Here is a 20,344-nt window from a genome sequence, read left to right as displayed (position 1 = left end):
TTAGAGGGACAATATGATCCCAAATCTCTGAATGGCTATTATATTGTATACATGGGTTTATATATTGAGTAGGCAGGCCTATTAACCCCTTAGTGACGGCCCAGTAGTCTTTCTACGTCCTGCTGTTGCAGGACATGTATGGAGGGAGATCGCACCGCTCTCTCCCTCCATACAGCGTGGGCGTCAGCTGTTTATTACAGCTGACCCCCTGGGGACTGAAAGAAAGTGTAAAAAAAGAACAATAAAGTTTTAGTTATTATTAAAAAAAAAAAAGTAATAAAAGTAAAAAAAAAACCTTTTGCCATATTTGCAATAAAAAAATCAAAATAATAAACCAAGAATACATGTTTGGTATCGCTGCATCCGTAAAAGTCCGATCTATCAAAGTAATGTATTATTTACCTGCACGGTGAACGTGGTCGAAAAAAAAAAAAAAAGAATGCCCAAAATGCACTTTTTTGGTCACCCCTCTCCGAGAAAAAATGTAATAAAAGGCGATCAAAAAGTCAACTATATACAAATATGGTACCAACGGAAACGGCAGGACATACCGCACAAAATGAGCCCTCACACAACTACGTCGCCAATAAAATAAAAAAGTTATTGTGCGCAGAAAATGGACACAGAAAATAATTTTAAAAAATTTAATATCTTTAAAAAGTACTACAGCAAAAAAAATACTATACAAGTTTGGTATCGCAGTAATCGTACCGACTCATAGAATAAAAATATCAGGTCGTTTTTGTTGCAGTTTGTGCACCGTAGAAACAGGACGCACCGAAAGATGGTGGAATGTCGGGTTTTTTTCCATTTCTCTCCGCTTAGAAGTTTTTCAGTAAATTATATTGTACAATAAATAGCGCCATTGAAAAATACAACTCATCCCGCAAAAAACAACAAGCCCTCATACAGCGACGGCGATGGATAAATAAAGGGACTACGATTTTTTAAAAGGGAGTAGGAAAAAACAGAAATGGAAAAAAGCAAAAAAGCTCCGTCACTAAGGGGTGAAAAGCTAACACTTATTGCTTCAACTTATCTTTAACTTGAGACAAAGAAAGCAGGAAGTATATTTTACTTTCACTTACAAGTTTAGGAAAGGGAGGGAGAGAGAGAGACTGTGAGGGAAGGAAAGGGGGTTAGTGGGTAAATTCCAACTGCTGCTAAATCCCTGGTATCTGGTTACACAGTGTATCTGTCATGTCCGTGCAGCACACGAGCGCCACACTCAGCAAGGACGCAGGGGGATGATAACAACTACAGGAGCTGAAAGACTATTGCACTGAAGAACAGTGCGCACCACAACAGAAGTACTTAACCCAGATGTAAGGCCCGTGTGACACCAGAGTACAACACTCAGCGTGGTGACAGGGAATGTGCACATGATAGAAAATAGACGCACACCAAGCTATGCTGCATGGTAGCACCTCTCCAAGGAGAAGGAAGCCTGGCCCTAACCTAGCAGTGGAGGTGAAGGCTCCCTGCCTAGAAGCGGAGTATTCATCTCAATAGAGACGGCCCCACGGTCTTCATCCTGGGCCCTGGCTGTCCCTGAAGGGACCCCTGGAGAGATGAACTGAACAGCAAAGCAAAACAGAAATGAAAAGCAACACTGCAACTAAAAAAGGAACCCGCAGCTACTTATCTGCAAGTAAAAAAAACACTCAGCACACCACAGCTCCAAACTCCAAGATCTGTACAACGGAATAAGCAGCACTGATCACCAGGAGGGGTGAGAATATATAGCCACTCTGCACCTGAAAACTGACAGAGTGAATAGAAAACCATACCTCCACCCTACTCCCAGGCATGACTAATCCAGCATGCATCCATGCAACAAAGACAGACCCTAGACTGTGCACATGGTGCATTGACCCTTGGCCTGCTTAACAATCTGTGTTGAGGCCACCATGCCACGTCGTTGTCACGACTGACAAGCCACGACAGTATCTCAGCTACAGTTAGTATCACATAGATGAGAATTAGATACATAGCAAAGCAGACTGTATCTACTTTTGTTAGAGAGAAACACATTCAGCATTCAGGAGAGCGGCAGCTCGCTTGCCAGCAGCATCTGCTTTTCTGTTTCCCTGTGCAATGAGTGAGTCTCTCTTCTGATTTCCTTTACAGTGAATGACTGCCACTTGAGTAGAGGCCCACACATCTTCTAACAGTTCCAGAATGAGAAGGGTGTTAGAGCAAACCAATATTTGCTATACGATATTCTGTTGGGGTCCAAATTCAATTATTAGAGGTAAGCTGAGACTAAAGGCCCATTTAGACATAACGATTATCGCTCAAAATTCACTGTCTTTTGAGTGATATTGGTGTGTTTAACCCCTTAGTGACGAGGCTATCGTAAAACTACGTCCTGCTGTTACAGGACGTGTATGGAGGGAGGTAGCGCCGCTATCTCCCTTCATACAGCGCGGGCGTCAGCTGTTTATTACAGCTGACACCCGCGGGCAATAGCTATTAACCCTTTGAATGCCGCTGTCAATTCTGACAGCGGCATTTAAATCCCCCGAACGCTGTTCGGGGTCCCGCACGGCCGCCCCGCGGTGAGATCGGGGGAGCCGTGCAGGTGTCATGGCAGCCGGAGGCCTAATGAAAGGCCCCAGGGCTGCCTTAGCAGACTGCCTATCAAGCCATCCCCGTGGGCTGGCTTGATAGACTGCCTGTAAAAAAGCAGTATGACGTAATGCTATAGTATTACGTCATACTGCAGGAGCGATCAAAGCATTGCATGTTAAAGTCCCCCAGGGGGACTTCAAAGTAAATTTAAAAAAAAATCAATAAAGTTTTTTTCATTGTAAAAAAAAAAAAAGTTATAAAAGTTTAAATCACCCCCCTTTTGCCATATCTATTATTAAAAATTCTAAATCATAAAATAAAAATAAGTATTTTGTATTGCCACGTCCGTAAACGTCCGATCTATCAAAGTAGCACATTATTTTTCCCGCACGGTGAAAGTCGTCCGAAAAAAAAAAATAAAGAACGCCAGAAATACACTTTTTTAGCTACCCCGTCTCACAGAAAAAATGCAATAAAAAGCGATCAAAAAGTTGTATGTATTCCAAATTGATACTATCGGAAACTTCAGGACATCCCACAAAAAATGAGCCCTTGCTCAAATATGTCGACGAAAAAATAAAAAAGTTATTGCGTGCACAAAATGACCGCAGAAAATAATTGAAAAAAGTTAAATATCTTTAAAAAAAATACAAGTACTACAGCGAAAAAAATCCTATATAAGTTTGGTATCGTAGTAATCGTACTGACCCATAGAATAAAAATATCAGGTTGTTTTTGTTGCAGCTTGTGCGGCGTAGAAACAGAATGCACCGAAAGATGGTGGAATGTCGTTTTTTTTCCCCCATTTCTCTCCGCTTAGAATTTTAAAAAAGTTTTTCAGTACATTATATGGTACAATAAATAGTGCCATTGAAAAATACAACTCATCCCGCAAAAAACAAGCCCTCATACAGCTACGTCCATGGATAAATAATGGAACTACGATTTTTTAAAAGGGAGTAGGAAAAAACAAAAAATGAAAAAAGCAAAAAAACTCCGTCACTAAGGGGTTAAATGTGCCCATCTTTCACTGTTTGACTGAAGGACAGTTTTCAGTTCTGCTTGAAAAATGTCCTTCAGCAGAACAGCTGATAAGCAGGACCACATGCTGTGCTCTGCCCAAGGAGAGCTGATTACAGTTGATAACATTTTTACAGCCATCAGCTCCACAGGCAGAACAGCTGTTAAGTAGGACCCCCAAGCTGTGTTTGCTGTCCGTGGTGCTGAATTCCCCACGGGGAGCCTGTGGCTGAACAATAGAGCTAATTACAGAGCTCAGACCTCCTGCTAAGTTCTGTAACAGCTCCCAGAAGCTCTTTATTGCATGAAGCTAATAAAGTAGTAATAGTAATTAGTGCCTATTAGTACTTTATGCAAAACGATAGTTGATCTTTTAATCTTTTGAAAGATATCTGTGTGTGTAAATGGGCCTTAACATTAAATCACACGGCTGAAGGAAAAGCAGCGCAGACGCAGTAGAATCCTACATGATTAATTTCCCAGAATACAAAGATATAATAATGGTTTAGAGAGAGACAGGAGAACAGGGCGCAAAGACCTGAGGCATTCAATCTAAGTCCTTGGAATGTTCTAATCATAGAACATGGAATCATATTCATTTCACTAACAGGGGCATGCTTCACTTCTTGAGCCGCTGAAGTGATCGGACACTTTTCTTGGTACAGGGCCCCATAAACATGGAGAATGATGAAAACATACTTTGAGTTAGTGAAGATATTGACTTTCAGCCCAGCTACCAGCTGTAGGGCTCTGATAAGTGCAATAAGTTCTGCCTTTTGAGCTGAAGTTCTGCTTCTATAGTAGTCTGTAAGGTGACCACTCCATATCCAGCATAGTGCATACCTTTATCCACGAAGCTGCTGCCATCTGTGTAATATTCAGCATCAGTAGTTTCAAGAGTTGTGTCCTGTAGATCAGGATGGCTGCGAAAAACTTCATCCTTTACCTCACAGCAGTTATGGTCCGGGGTTCCAGTTCTAGTCAGCAACAGGGTCGCTGGATTTAGAGTGGTGCACACTTCCAGCTTCAGTCTTGGGTTTTCACATAGGAAGCCTTGGTACTTGGTCATGCGAGCATTTAACATAGTAACATAGTATGTAAGGCCGAATGAAGACAATGTCCATCTAGTTCAGCCTCTTTATCCTCCTATGTTGTTGATCCAGAGGAAGGCAAAAAAAAACCAAGAGGCAGGAGCCAATTAGCATATTTGGGGGAATATTCCTTCCTGACTACCTAATGGCAATCAGACTAATCCCTGGATCAACCCCTAATAGTTCCTACCTGCCTGTATACCGGATTAACAATTAACCTAAGATTTATATCCTGTAATATCCTTCCGCTCCAGAAAGACATCAAGTCCCCTTTTAAACTCCTCTATGGATTTTTCCATCACCACGTCCTCAGGCAGAGAGTTCCAGTCTCACTGCTCTTACGGTAAAGAACATCCTTCTGTGTTGGCGATGAAACCAGCTTTCTTCTAGACGTAGCGGATGCCCTCTTGTTACCGACGCAGTCCTGGGTATAAACAGATCATGGGAGAGATCCTTGTATTGTCCCCTCATGTATTTATACATAGCTATTTGATCGCCCCTTATCCCAATTTTGGTGCCTCTCTGGGTATTCCAGTCCCGTCATTCCATGTATTAGTTTAGTTGCCCTTCTTTGAACCCCCTCCAGTACTGTAATATCTTTCCTGAGCTCCGGTGTCCAGAACTGTGCGCAGTATTCCATGTGGGGCCTGACAAGTGCCTTATATAGTGGGAGGATAATGTTCTCGTCCGTCGCCCCTATACCTCTTTTAATGCACCCCAAGACTTTATTAGCTTTTGCAGCAGCTGACTGGCATTGGTTACTCCAGTTTAGTCTACAATCCACTAGTACCCCCAGGTATTTTCCATATTACTTTTCCCTAACAGTACCCCATTTAGTGTATATTGGTGACATCCGTTTCTCCTGCCCATGTGCAGAACCTTACATTTATCAACATTGAACTCCATTTGCCATTTTTCTCCCCGATCCCCCGGCTTATCTCGGTCCGTTTGTAGCCGCACATTGTCCTCCGTTGCATTGATTATATTGTATAATTTTGTATCATCTGCAAATATTGATATTTTGCTGTGCAGCCCCTCTATCAGGTCATTGATAAATATATTGAACAGCATGGGGCACAATACTGAACCCTGTGGCCCCCCACTAGTAACGGTGGCCCAATCAGAGTACGAACCATTTATTACCACCCTCTGCTTTCTATCTTTGAGCCAATTCATTACCGGGTACACACGTTTTCACCCAATCCGAGCTTCTCATTTGATATATCAGCCTATTATATGGCACAGTGTCAAATGCTTTAGAGAAGTCCAGATATACGAGATCAATAGACTCTCCCAGGTCCAGCCTAGAGCTTACTTCATCGTAGAAGCTGATCAGATTGGTCTAACATGATCAACTCTTCATTAATCCATGCTGGGGGGTTATATCGTTGTTTTCCTTGAGGTACTCTTCGATGGCATCTCTCAGAAACCCCTCGAATATTTTTCCATTTACTGAAGTGAGACTTACTGGCCTGTAGTTACCAGGCTCACTTTTGGACCCCTTTTTGTAAATTGGAACCACGTTGGCAATGCGCCAATCCAATGGTACAACCCCGGTCTTGATAGTATCCATAAATATTAGATATAGCGGCCTAGCTCTCACATCACTTAGTTCCCTTAGTACCCTTACTAATCACAGAGACGGGAATGTCTATATATTTATTTATTATTAACTAAAGCCCTTCACAGATATAGACTAAAATGATATCCTTTATTGAAGATTTCTTTAAAACAACATCTATGGGCCGACAGACAAACTTAACACATAGACGAGGGGTAAGGAAACACGTATTGGATGATACAAGCCATAGATGGATTTATATTACCCAGATAACAGTAATGTATCGATCTTTATACGAAGATGGGTGTATGACTGCGTAATTCACAGTGTGTAAGAAAAGAGAATGAGATCTAGTCAAAAGTTCAGCAAAACGAAGGCTCGACGCGTTTCCCCACTCCGTGAGGAGTAGTTCATCAGGAGCTCCAAAATACTGACTTTATATCAGAACTGCGGTATGCTGAAATGTTCTCTACAACTCCCCCTTGTCATATCATGGCAGATGTTTGCGCTGCATGCAAGGTGATGGCTCTATCTTTACAAGGTGTAATAATGACCAGTATGGATACATTGGTCATAGAAATAGAATAACTCATATAGAAGAGTTACTATTTAAAAAGGGAATCGGGGGGGGGGGGGGGGGGAGAAACGAGGCCAGGTTTTTGGCTCAACCCCCCTATGAGGAATCAGGCTAAGGTAAAGCACATCAAGATGCCTGATATGCATGCACATCAGCGGATAGCTTATTAAGGAGGTGTCTCCTATATTAGTCTTAGACACTGGTCTAATAACCCTATATTCTCCCCTTCCAAGATAGACTAGCACAAAGTCCTTTACACGCTGGCCTGATTGCCCTGTATGTATAACCCTGATAGTAACTAGCCAGAGCACCATCAAATAACAAACATGTAGATAGAGAGATCGGGCCTGTGGCCCTGATGGTGAACCCCAGGCTATGATTGTTGTCTCAGCCTCAATCCCTGATATACCCGGCCTAAGCCCTCCTCTTGGGGAGGAGACATATAGATCCTCCAATGGATTACAAACTCTTAATGAATAAGGGGAGGGGCCGGATACCTTACCCTAAAATTGCCTCTTGGGAAATCCACCAGTCCCATGAGATACACAGAAAACAGATAAGTATATTTGGGACATTGTAGGTAACCTCCGTCTCACATTTGATTGCTGGCCGCTAGCTACGATCGCTCTCAAGCGGCCATAGTATGTTCCCCATTCACCGGGATGTTATGGGCGGAGTGCGCATGCGTGCGCAGCGTGATGATGTCATTACGTCTATCATGTGATGTCCGTCACGTTCGGCCTTGCGGAATGACGTAGCGGTATGGAGACCGCGCCATTCATTCATAAAATCTGCGATGTCATTATAGGAGCCCATTCCGATTGAATTAAACGATGCTGAACTTAAGTAGTGATGAGGATGTATCGCTGCCGACGGACCTCCTAATAGCAGAACTACTGCTTAACATACATGACTTAACAATGAATATAAGATCAGACAAGCCGACAACGTGATAGAGAGAAGTCTAGGAAGGAAGTTTAGAATCAAACAAATATAGAATTAGGCTCTAAAATCCTTAAGAGGCTTTTTAATGAAGCAGACATACAGTCTGGACGCAAACGGGTAAGTATTAACCCTTTCCAATCCACTGTCTGATGTCTGAAGACATTCTGATTGAAGGCTGTACAGCTCCGATGTTGGAAGACGTCCGGCAGGGTATTGTTACTGTATATTACTAGCCGCTCTGTTGTCGGGGGACTGCTCCAGCATGTCCCATACCGCAGTACTGGCTCTAGACAGCAGATGGTGCCGTTGTATAATGGCGGAAAGAGAAAGCCCCCTAGGAAACCCTGAATCCAAAATTGGATTGCAAAGAGTTAATGGCTGCAAGTCGTTTAAAGACTGAAGATACATGTTATTGTACACAAGATAAGACTCATGATAGAGTAAATGGCAGTTTGGCCAGGAACGGTATATCAGGGAGGGAAATGTGTTTGTCCCAAACATGTGGAATCTCCCAGGAAATAAAGTCACAGAAAACAATTAAAACATAAATTTCCATTTAGCCCGACTGGATTGAGAGTATTGATGCGGTAAATCCTCTTTCTGGAGTAAGCACTCGTCAGGATCACCTCTGCCGCCATACGGTTTTAGATAATTCAATTCCTTGAAATGTGATAGACTAAGCGTCTCCATGATGCATTGCCCAGACGTGGTCGGCTAGTGGTGGGGATTCATGACGGTGGATGTTGCCAACATGGCCTAGGATCCTGCGGCCAAATTGCTGTATAGTTTTCCCTATGTCATTTTTAGGGCAGGGCAGGTGGCCATGTATACGACGTCCTGCAGTTAGTGAAGTCACGGCATAGATATGTTTTGCTGGTAGAGGCGCATGTGAATGAATTGCCCTTTAACTCCTTCCCGCAACAGGACGTACCGGTACGTCCTGGGGATAGCGCGAGATCACATATGATCCCGTGCTATCCCGCAGCGGGAGGCGGCTGTCAGTCACAGCCGGCGTCCCGCTGCAACAACAGGGGGACATCGGAGATGTGCCCCCCGCTGTTAACCCCTTCCCTGCCGCGATCTAAGTAGATCGCGGAAGGGAAAGAGTTCACAGAGGGAGCGCACTGTCTCTGTGTCTCCAGCCGGCTCTCGCGATGTCATCAGGCAACAGGACGCCAGACACTGGCGTCATGTATTGCCTATGCCTATGCTCGCTGTATAAGCGATAAGGCATGGCAGAGCAGTAGCTCTGCCAAGCCTTATGACAGTGATCATCGGTACAGTGTTGTAAGTCCCTCAGAGGGACACAAATTATGTAAAAAAAAGAAAAGAAACATTTTAAAAAAAGAAAAATGTAAAACAAATATATTTAAAAAAAAACTTTTTTATGCTTTTTCTAATATTAGCATAAAAAAAGGTTAAAAAAAATTAAAACCCCACATATTGGGTATTGACACGTCCGTAACGACGTGGACAAATAGTTAAATACACTTTTTATTTTGTACGGCAAAAAGCGTTAAAAAAACGCTAAAAAACAGGCAAAATGCTAATTTTTAGCATTTTGCCTCACAAAAAATGCAATAAAAAAGATCAAAAAAGCCATACATTCCCCAAAATGGTACCAATAAAAACTACAGCTCATCTCGCAAAAAATAAGCCCCCATAGAGCTCCGTACATAGAAAAATAAAAAAGTTACAAAACTTTGAATGCAGCGATAGAGAAAAAAAAAGATTTCCAAAAAAAAATGGCTTTTTATTGCAAAAAAGTGTAAAAACCTTAAAAAAATTAAGAATTTTGGTATCGTTGTTACCGTACCGACCCGCAGAAAAAATTTAGTGTTTCATTTATGCTGCATGATTAACGCTGTAAAAAAAAAAAAAAAATCTATGTCAGAATTGATGCGTTTTCTCTCCCTGTTATCATAGTAAAAAAATTAATAATAGTTTTACGATATAGTCTATGTACCCAAAAGTGGCACCAATAAAAACTACAGCTCGCCTCGCAAAAAACAAGTCCTTATACGGCCGCGTCGTCGGAAAAATAAAAAAAGTTATGGCTTTTGAAAAATGGAGATGGAAAAATACCAAAAATCGCTTGGTCCTCAACGCCAAAATAGGCGGCGTCATTAAGGGGTTAAAATAAACGGGCATGCTAGACCCCCGTGACAGGGAAAGGTACCACAGGGTTTATTAGACCTGAGCCACGTCTTTTATGTATCATCGGAGTGAAGATGACTCTTAACCAGGTGATCTTTAAGGTTATGGCCGCGACGAAAGGTGATCAGAGGCGTAGGTGATGTAGACTCTCCAAGGTCAGCGTCGCTTTTTAGGATATCCCAATAATGATTCCGGATATTGCTTACTTCCTTTGAGGCTGTATGGTAAGTCCCTGTAACTCGAGTGTATTGGTCAGTCGGGCGTTCCCGTGGTGTCAGGAGGGGAGTACGGTTTTGTGAACAGCATGTCTAAATGCTCTATGAACAGCCTCTTCGGGGTAATGTCTATCCTGGAAACGTGTGGAGAGTTTCTCACTTTCCATCATGAAGGAAGAGTAATCAGAGCAATTCCGTCTCAGACATAAAAATTGCCCTTTTGGGATTCCCTTCTTGAGTGGGAAGGGGTGACGGCTCTTCCCACCGAGCAGACTGTTGGTGGCTGTTGTTATATGAAGTCGAAGAGATCATACCATCCTCGTCTTCCTTGATCAGTAGATCCAGGCTGGGTAAGGCCGTGGAATTAATCTCATACGTTAGATGGAGATTAAGAGTATTTTGATTCAACGAGTCCACGAAGTTCTTAAAGGAGGATGATGTGCCTTTCCAGAAAAAGAAGATGTCGTCGATATATGGAAGCCATAAGATAATGTTGTCAGACCACATGGTGTTACTGTAGACAAACCTTTCCTCCCACCAGCCCAGGTACAGGTTTGCATCTGATGGGGCACAGGGCCGCCCCATCGCTGTACCCCTGAGCTGGTGAAAGTACCTGGTGTCAAACAAAAAGTAATTGTGGCTGAGAGTAAACTCAAGATATGATATGCTATTGCCCGTGGGTGTCAGCTGTAGGAAACAATAACATGTAGAAAAAATAAAATGTCATAGTTTTGCAAATATGTCATTTTAAAGACTGTTTTTTCTCTATAGTGAACATGAAAAAGAAGATTTGTACCCCAAAATGGATCCCCCTGTTTGTCCTGAGTTCAGAAACATACCCACTGTGGCCCTAATCTTATGTCTGTATGCACAACGGGGCCCAAACCAAAAGGAGCAGCCAGTGGCTTTCAGAACAGAAATGTTGCCTGAAGGTTTTAGGCCCCATTGCCCACTTGTGAGCCCTTGAGCGGCCAAAATGATAGAGAACTCCCCAAACAGAGTACTTTCAGCTCCCCTCCTCATCCTCACTGCTATATTAAGCCTTCGCAATCCAATTTTGGGTTCCTGGTTTTCTAGGGGTTTTTCTCTTTCTGCCATTATACAATAGCGCCATCTGCTGGCTAGAGACAATACTGCGGCTTTTGATATGCCGGAGAGGCCCCCGACAACAGAGCAGCCAGTAGTATACAGTAGGAAAACCCTGCCGGACGTCTTCCGACATTGGAGCTGTAGAGCCTTCAATTAGAATGTCTTCAGACATCAGACAGTGGATTGGAAGGGGTTAAATGTTATGTCCTCAACAGTCGCCATTAGTACTATATTGCATACTACAACCTCATCATCCATCATTACTACTATATTATATACTACATCCTCATCATTAGTACTATATTATATACTACATCCTCATCATCCATCATTACTATGATATTATATACTACATCCTCATCATCCATCATTACTACTATATTATATACTACATCCACATCATCCATCATTACTACTATATTATATACTACATCCTCATCATCCATCATTACTACTATATTATATACTACATCCTCATCATCCATCATTACTACTATACTATATACTACATCCTCATCATCCATCATTACTACTATATTATATACTACATCCTCATCATCCATCATTACTACTATATTATATACTACATCCTCATCATCCATCATTACTACTATATTATATACTACATCCACATCATCCATCATTACTACTATACTATATACTACATCCTCATCATTAGTACTAGATTGCATACTACTTCCTCATTATCCATCATTACTAGGGGAAGAGACTTGTTATTTGTATAGCACTAACTTATTCTGTAGCGCTATTGTAGGGGCCCAGAGCTAGCGGGGCCCCTCCATAAGTATGAATGCTTTTGCCTTGTTAGTGTCTTCTATGTGTGTTAATTTGATGTGTATTGCACATCTGCAGCACTGAATGGGTTAATGTCTGTGTTATGTCTGAAAAATGTATCTTGTTGTATGTCATGTGATCATGCTATGTATATGTGTTTTTGCAAGGATGCTGTGCAAGTCTTTTTGTGACTTGCACAAAAATTGACATTTATTTAGGCCACCTTCACACAGATTTTCCCCAGCGGAGTTCGACCCGGCACCCGGCTGGTGACCCCTGCGCTCTTGTCCGGTGGCTTCTGTACAGCGCTGCGGATGTGCCGGGTGGCGCTCCCTCATACATGCGCAGAAACCGCCAGAGCTCTGCAGTGAAGCGTATCCCTCGATACTTCTGCAGGGCTCACTGTGAAGGGCCGCGGGACAGACCGCTTGTATTGCCTTAAACTGAAGCCAAACGTGCGTATCCCGCACAAAATCGCAGCATGCTGCAATTTTTTTCACCCGTGAGTAGAAAATCGATTTCCGCTCATGGGCAGGAAATCGCGGATTGCCATAGCATGCTATGGGCTGGAATCCCACTCCGGATTCTGCGATGCAAACCCGCCTGTGTGAAGGAGGCCTTATGCCATAATTCTGGTGTAAAAGCTTCTGTAAATACCCCCCTATGTGTTTACCAAAACATGCTCAGTGGGGCGCCATTCCTGAGGTGAGAACTGCATGAACATCCATCAATGAACTCAAGATGCCTCAGCAAGGCTGGGGGGTCACCGGACCACCATATAAAGTCAGAGCGGGGGAAGAAGGAAATACTAAATGTGACAGTGAGGTAAAAACTGAAGTAAAGACACCGGCGCCCATCAGTTATATGCAGATACATCTTTATTAACCCTTACAATGCCCAGCAGTTACCTACACAGATCTGGTGACCCCAAAATAATGCAAACTGGGGGAAAAACAAGGCGCATTTCATGTGATTGGGTCATTATAACAATAGTAAGCAAGAAACAAGCGGAAATTAACCTAAAACCCAAACTGCTGAAGATTAAAGTAATACATAGAATTACATTTCCTTAGTCCGACATTAACAGGCTCTGATGCCGGATTATCAGATGTTCTGAGTTACTGAACTGGCAAAAAACTTTATAAAACTTTCTGGCAGAGAAGCTGAAGGAAGATGAAATGCTCATACATAATCTGCTGCTGTCACATAATGCTCCGTCTTCTGGTCCTGTGCTGGAAACAAGGGCCGGATTATCAGAATCTCTGGATTATCAGACACCGGATTACGGGTAATTCACAGAATGGGTTCTATTCACTGACATTCTGATTAGTAATATATTTATTGCCCTAATATCGAAAAATACTTAGATAATAGTAAAGGTTAACGTGTGACTGAGCTTTCTAAAAGCTTTTAACATACCATAAGGTAAGGTGACCATATATCCTGATTTAGGTGGGACAGACTCACTTTGGGACCCTGTGTCCTGACTTCCACCGGGACCCCAGTGGGACAGGCATTTGTCCCACTTTCGGGACATTTGTCCCGCTCTCTGGTGACGTCTAGTCACCATCCACTGCCCATAGCAATATAGCCCAGAAGATTTCCGGGCTATGTTTCACTATGGGAGCTGCAGAGCACACTGCCATAAGCTGTGGCAGTGTGCTCTGCCTGCACAGACCCACACAGAGCAGTGCAGGACTTTGAAAAACAGAAGCTGGAAGATATTGCCGATCAGCCGGCAATCTCCTGCTTCTATTTTCAAAGTCCTGCACTGCTTTGTTTACAGGTTGCCATAGAGACCATCGGCTTGTCAGAAGACAGCCGAAGGTCTCTGTGGCAGGGAGAGCTGGTGCTTGGCTGTTCCCCCGTTTAAAAAATCATAACTCCTTTATTTATTCATAGACATCGCTGAATGAGGGCTTATTTTTTGCGGGACGACTTGTATTTTTCAATGGTGCTATTTAATGTACTGAAAAACTTTTACAAAATTCTAAGTGGAGTAAAATGAAAGAAAAATGATATTCTGCCATTTTTCAGTGCGTCTTTTTTCTATGACACACAAACTGCAACAAAAATGACCTAACTTTATTCTATGGGTCGGTACGATTACTGCGATACCAAACTTGTACAGTTTTTCATTTAATTTTTTTAAAATTATTTTCTGCTGCATTTTCTGCACACAACAACCTTTTTATTTTTCCGTCGACGTAGTTGAGCAAGGGCTCATTTTTTGCAGGATGTTCTGTAGTTTCCGATAGTACTAATTCAGAATACATACAACTTTTTGATCGCTTTTTATTGCATTCTTTCTGGGAGACAGGGTGAATGGAAAAGCGCATTTGTGGCGTTCTTTATTTTTTTTTTTTCGGACTACGTTCACCATGCGGGGAAAATAACGCAGTACTTTGATAGATCGGACTTTTATGGACGCAGCGATACTAAATATGTATTTTTCTTTTATGATTTAAACTTTTATTACTTTTCTTTTTTTTTTGTGAAAAAGTTGCAAAATAAAAAAAAGCATTGCAATTTGGTATTGGCATAATTGTACCGGCCTGTAGAATGACTCTAATATATTATTTATACTGCTCAGAGAATGCAGTAAAAAATAAAGATAAAAAACATGCCAGAATTACAGATTTTGTTAATCTTGCCCCTAGAAAAAATGGAATAAAAACTGATCCAAAGTTTACAAGTTCCTAAAAATTAGATAATTGAAGACTGGAGTTCATCCTGCAAAAAACACGGCCTTCTGGGGCTCTGGCAATGGAAAAAAATAATTAATACGGCTCTTGGAATAGCAAAACATAATACAACTGTATAAACTCGGTATCGCCAGGAGAATAACGTTATCACACTATTTATTCCGCACGCTGAACGCTGTAAAAATGAAATCCAAAAAACAAATGGCAGAATTCCTTTTTTTCCCCCAATCTTCCTACAAATTTTTTTACAAAAGTTATGCAATACATTATTTATACCCAAAAATGATGCCATCAAAAAGTACAACTTGTCCCGCAAAAAACAAGCCCTCATACGGCCATGTCAGTGGAGAAATGAAAAAGTTATGGCTCTTGGAACGCGACTGGGAAATTAGGTGAAATTAAGTGATTAGACCATTTAAAAAACCTGCCCTGGTGGGTCTGACAGGGGAGTAAGAAACCCACCACTCAAGGGTTTAAAGTGATTACCGGGCGAGGTGCCGCAGCTCCCTGCCCGGTAATCACTCTGCAGCGCCGCAGCCTGATACACATACCGATAGCAGTGTGTCCATCTGGGATCCTCCTCCCCTAAACTCTCCTTTTTGGTTCCGCTAGAGCAGAGGGCAGGAGGCGCTGCTGCACACACACTTCCGCCCACTAGCAGCAGTGCTGAGAGGATCGTTGGGAAGCCTATATAGGAGGTGAGGGGGAGCGCCGCTGCGTATGTCCAGCTGATTTCCAGTCAAAATCCACACAAATGGCACAGATTTTGACTGGTTTTTGGTGCAGAAATGCTGCGGACTTCGCTCCCTGTCTCTTTTTTTGAACCGGCCATGTACATTTTATAACGATGGAGGTAAAATCATACGTTGTGATAAGCCCCGCCCCTGACCACACCCCTGTCCCGCATTGACCCTGGAAAAATCTGGTCACCTTACATAAGGACATGTCAAAAGTTTGGATGGCTGGAGGTACAACTGCTGAGATCCCACCGATTGCTAGGAAGTAAAGTTACACTAAGTCTCCTGGTATGACGGGCCGGCAGCGATCTAAAGGGGATGGATCTGCGGTAATATTCTGGCTTTCTTGATCTGCCCCCACAGTCGGGTTAAAGGGAACCGCTCACCACCTGTCAGCCTTATAAACTACATTATGGGGCTCGAAGGTGAGAGAACGGGGAGTCCGGGAAGTTGTGTTTGACACTCACCATGTGCCTCGTTCTCTCACCTTTGAGCCCAATAATGTAGTTTATGGAGCTGGTGACGGGTCCCTATAAAGGCGGCTGCGAACATCTGGGATGATGTAATTCAGTAGGGATCGGGGTCCACAGTCACAAGACCTTACATGTGATAAGCAGTAAGACTGCGGTAAATCATCTGCGTGACTTCAGCGTTCCCCTTTGGGTAGAATGTCACCATAATAAATACATCTGATGTGTCCATAAGACAAGATCCCAGGGCCGGGTGCTACACAGGAAGTGTCCGGCGCTCTACAGACGCTCATCCGTAGGACGGCTCCACGGACGAGCTGCGCACAGCGATCTCCGTGTATGTGGAGCGTTATTTGCATTTAACCCTAATGAAGCGTCATTCACAACACTTAGGCTGCGTTCACACGGGGCGCAATTGCTGCAAAATTTCCGTGCAGACTTTCTGCACAGAAATTCCGCCTGCGACTTTAATCCTGGGATTAGCCAGCAAAGTGCAGGAGATTTACAAAAATCTCATCCATACGCTGCGACCGAGCCGCACTGAGATTGACAAGCCACACGGAACTCAAAGACGTGGCATATCAATTATTTCCCCGCTTCCGCAGTGGATTCTCTCCTCTCTATGGAGAGATGGCCGCAGCGGAATGCAGGCGGTGAAGCCGCTCCTAAACCCGCGACGAAAGGCCATGGGTTTAAAGCTGCATTTCTCTCGCAGAAATCTCGCAGTATTTCCGTGCGGTCATTCCGCGAGATTTCAGTCCCGTGTGAACCCAGTCTTGAACCCGACCGGATCTACCCAGGAGCCCCACAAACATACCAGGATGCCACCTTTATGCAGATTTTCATGGACTTCACCCACTTAGCGCTCTCTTTTGGGGGACAATCCTGGTAATATAGGACTGCTGGTTCATGTGATGTAGTAGATCAGACATCATTGGGATAAACAGCAATGACACACGGAGGATTATCCATAAGGAGACACAGGGATCACACCCAGAATACAATCACAGCGGATCCCCCACATGTGATCTAGTCATAAGGACAGCGGTCAGATAGGCCGGGCACCAACATATGTGCATTGGGTATAACACACACAATGTACTGTGAGAGAAGTCCCAATGGTCTCTCCTGCGCCATCCTGCCCTTCGCTCTCTATAAATAAGGGCTGTTGTTCGGCTCGTTTTCAATGTCTGAGTCTAAAAAAACGTATAAATATTTCTATTTTTTTCTAATAAAGGGAGAATCAGCTGATTACGCAGAATGCTGTGTGACCGAGTCTATGATCCTTCAAGCAGCTCGAACTGAACCCCGCTGGATTCGGAGCACAAGAATATAGCTGTAGCATTCCATCGCACTAACAGCGCACGCATATAATACGCGCAAAAGGTGTCAATGAAAGGACATTGCTCTCACTGTTCCGCTCACGCTTGCCTGTATTTTATTGCGTATGTTATGTGCGTAATAAAGAGCGCAGCATGTTCTATTTTACCGCATATAATGCACATAACAGCCCTATTGTTCTCTATGGGTGCGTTCACAACACAGCGCTTACACAATTACATTCCATATGTATGGCGGTTTTATGTTGCCAGGAGACAGGAGAAGGAAAGTGAAAAAAAGAAGAAACCAGCCAGCCGGCGCAGGACAGCGTGCGTAAAATACGTGTACATGTGCAGGCATAACCGTGTAAGAACATGACAATACGCAGGGATACGCAGTCCCCTACTCCGGGAAAATGGTCAAGTGGGCCTGGCTTTGGTTATAATCACCTGCAGCCCCACCTCATTCATCCCATTGGCTGTTTGATCTACCAATCAGGTTGTCTTTCAGTCCTGTCTCTGGTCAGTTTCTATTATGGTTTCTCCCAGTTGTTGCTTCTCCCAATATCGTTATTGAACCATCATATACACGTAATACAGCATGAAGCGGCTCGGTGAAGGAGGCAGTGAAGGTGTGTAAGTGTCTGATGGGGTCACACAGCTCATAAAACGACAGCCGCCCGGCCTCATAATCCAGACAGATCCTGACTCTATTACTGGATATAATGTGAGGTAACCGGATCACTTTACTGTCATGTCTCACTGAGTACTGATTATTACCCCTCCACAAACTCCAGGACTTGTTATTATAGCCAATGTATGACTGCTGCCCCCTCCTGTCTATACTGGGGTAACACATCCCCACCCTCCACCCCCCTGATCTACTGCCCTCCACATCCCAGTAATATCGTCCTGAGGAGAATCCCCTCCTGCTCATCACCTGATTATACTGGAATCTCTCTGCTGTTTCTGGATGGTTCTGGTTCTCTTGTGTCCCGGTTGCAGTTTTCAGGTCATCTGATATATGGATATTATTAGCAGCTGTGCTTACATCCAGTAATATGTCTACAGGACCCTCCACATAGATCCCCCTCCTTATATCTCTTATTATGTCATCTAATGTGTGTAATGTGTCTGAGATCACAGCCACATCCGGACCATCTACATCATGAAGCGGTTCACCATGTCCCCCCGTGTCCCCATCACCTCCATCATGTCCCCCCGTGTCCCCATCACCTGCATCATGTCCCCCCGTGTCTTCAGGATCACACAAGTCCCCGGTGTCTGGTTCCTGTAAGACAGTCAGTGGATCAGTCATGTTACACAGCTCCTCCATGTGTCTCATCTTCCTGGACAGCTCGTCCTTCTGTATTTCCAGCTTCTGGATGAGAACAGAAAGTGAGAATGACTCTTCCTTTTCCTGCCTGGAGATCTCGCTCAGGACCCTCTTCTCCACATCGTCCAGCTGTCTCCTGATGTCTCTACACAGGGCAGTGACTCTCTCAGCTTCTCCAGATGCTTTTTCTTGAGCTTTCCTCCTGCACTCCTCCAGACTCCGGACTCTTTCCTCAGTCTGCTCCCTCCTTGTGATCAGTTTCTGGAGAACATTTCTCAGTCTCTCCTTCTTCTTCTCAGAGGCCTCGTCCAGCATCTCCACCCGATGACCCCGATGTTCTCCGGCCAAACTGCAGGACACACAGATACAAGCGGCGTCCTCAGTGCAGTAATATTCCAGGATCTTCTTATGGACAGAACATTTCCTGCTCCCCAGGTTGGCGCTGGGCTCACATAAGACGTGTTCTGCTGACTTGCTGTGAACTCTCAGGTGTTTCTCGCACAGAGAAGCTTCACACAGCAGACAGGATTTAGCAGCCGGTACAGGAGAGTCCACACAGTAAGTGCAGAAGATCCCGGCTTCCGTCTGTGTCGGAGGAGTAATCAGGAGGTTCTCCACGATGTTACACAGAGCTAAGCATCTCATCAGTGCCGGCCGCTCCTGAGACTCCTCTCTGCATTCAGGACAGGAATAAACTCCAGCCTCGTCCTGTGTATCCAGCACACGATGAATACAGACCCGGCAGAAGTTGTGTCCACATCTCAGCATTACAGGATCTGTATAAGTGCTCAGACAGATGGAGCAGAGCAGCTCGTCTCTCACAGCAGCAGACGCCATGGCTGACAGAGGAAGAGAGAAACGAAACTACTACTTCCTGACCCTCATAGACCTATGAGCAAGTTTTCTTCTGTTGACTACAGGGCGGGGCTGCACGGCACAAGATCACTATTAACCTGTTAATGGACAGTTGTCATAATGATACAATGTTTTCCTGAAAATAAGACCCTGTCTTATATAAATTTTTGTCACAAAACAGGCATCGGGTCTTATTTTTGGGGAATGTCTTATTATACTTACCTACCAGGCTCAGTTCAGGTCCCTCCCGCTGCTCTCTAGACCTACGACACGCTGAGCCGTGGCATTGATTGGCCAATTCATAAATTCTGCCTCCACAACGCGAACCAATCACAGCCATCGCATTAGTTCATCGAGCGCTGCATGGATTGGCTGAGCAGTGCTCGAGAACCAATAGCAGCCATCACTTCCTGGAGGTGGGATTTATGAATCCCATAACCAAGAAGTGATCTTCTGTGTGTGAACGAGAACTGCAGGACGCACGGCGGAGCTCCAGGCAGCAGCAGGAGGACCTGGATCAATCCTGCTAGGTAAGTATTCAATTTGTTTTTTAAATGTAATGCAGCTAGGGCTTATTTTCAGGGTCAGGCTTGTATTTCAAGCCTTCCCAAAAAATCTGGGTAGGGCTTATTTTCAGGGTAGGTCTTATTTTCGGGAAACTGGGGTAGATTCTTTCTGCTGTATATTTGGGGCCTACATTGTGGTCACATATAAAGCGTTGGGTTGTTACTTGCAGTAAATTCCTCTGTTATTCCTCTCTTTTAAAAAGAAATTCAATAGAAATCTACTGAAAATAAAGAATTTACAGCAGAGATAAGAGAAGAGATTCACCAAGATCGAAATTCATGAAGAAATCAGACATCTGAGAGGTTCATGAATTAACCCTTTGCAATCCAAT

At 43.7% G+C, this 20,344-nt stretch overlaps 1 protein-coding gene across 1 annotated transcript; it reads right to left on the bottom strand.

Moving 5' to 3' along the window:
• Nucleotides 1-12,884: 12,884 nt before the first annotated feature.
• LOC136611066 (E3 ubiquitin/ISG15 ligase TRIM25-like) lies at nt 12,885-19,440 on the bottom strand. The gene has a single exon (XM_066590312.1). It carries the CDS (start codon nt 19,426-19,428, stop codon nt 17,779-17,781), a length of 1,650 nt encoding a protein of 549 aa, XP_066446409.1. The 5' UTR covers nt 19,429-19,440; the 3' UTR covers nt 12,885-17,778.
• Between the last annotated feature and the right edge of the window lie 904 nt (nt 19,441-20,344).

Source organism: Eleutherodactylus coqui, chromosome 2 (assembly GCF_035609145.1).
Source record: "Eleutherodactylus coqui strain aEleCoq1 chromosome 2, aEleCoq1.hap1, whole genome shotgun sequence".
NCBI classification, from domain to species: Eukaryota; Metazoa; Chordata; class Amphibia; order Anura; family Eleutherodactylidae; genus Eleutherodactylus; species Eleutherodactylus coqui.
The sequence above is the reverse complement of the archived record's forward strand: the minus strand, read 5'-3'. Positions and strand labels throughout refer to the sequence as shown.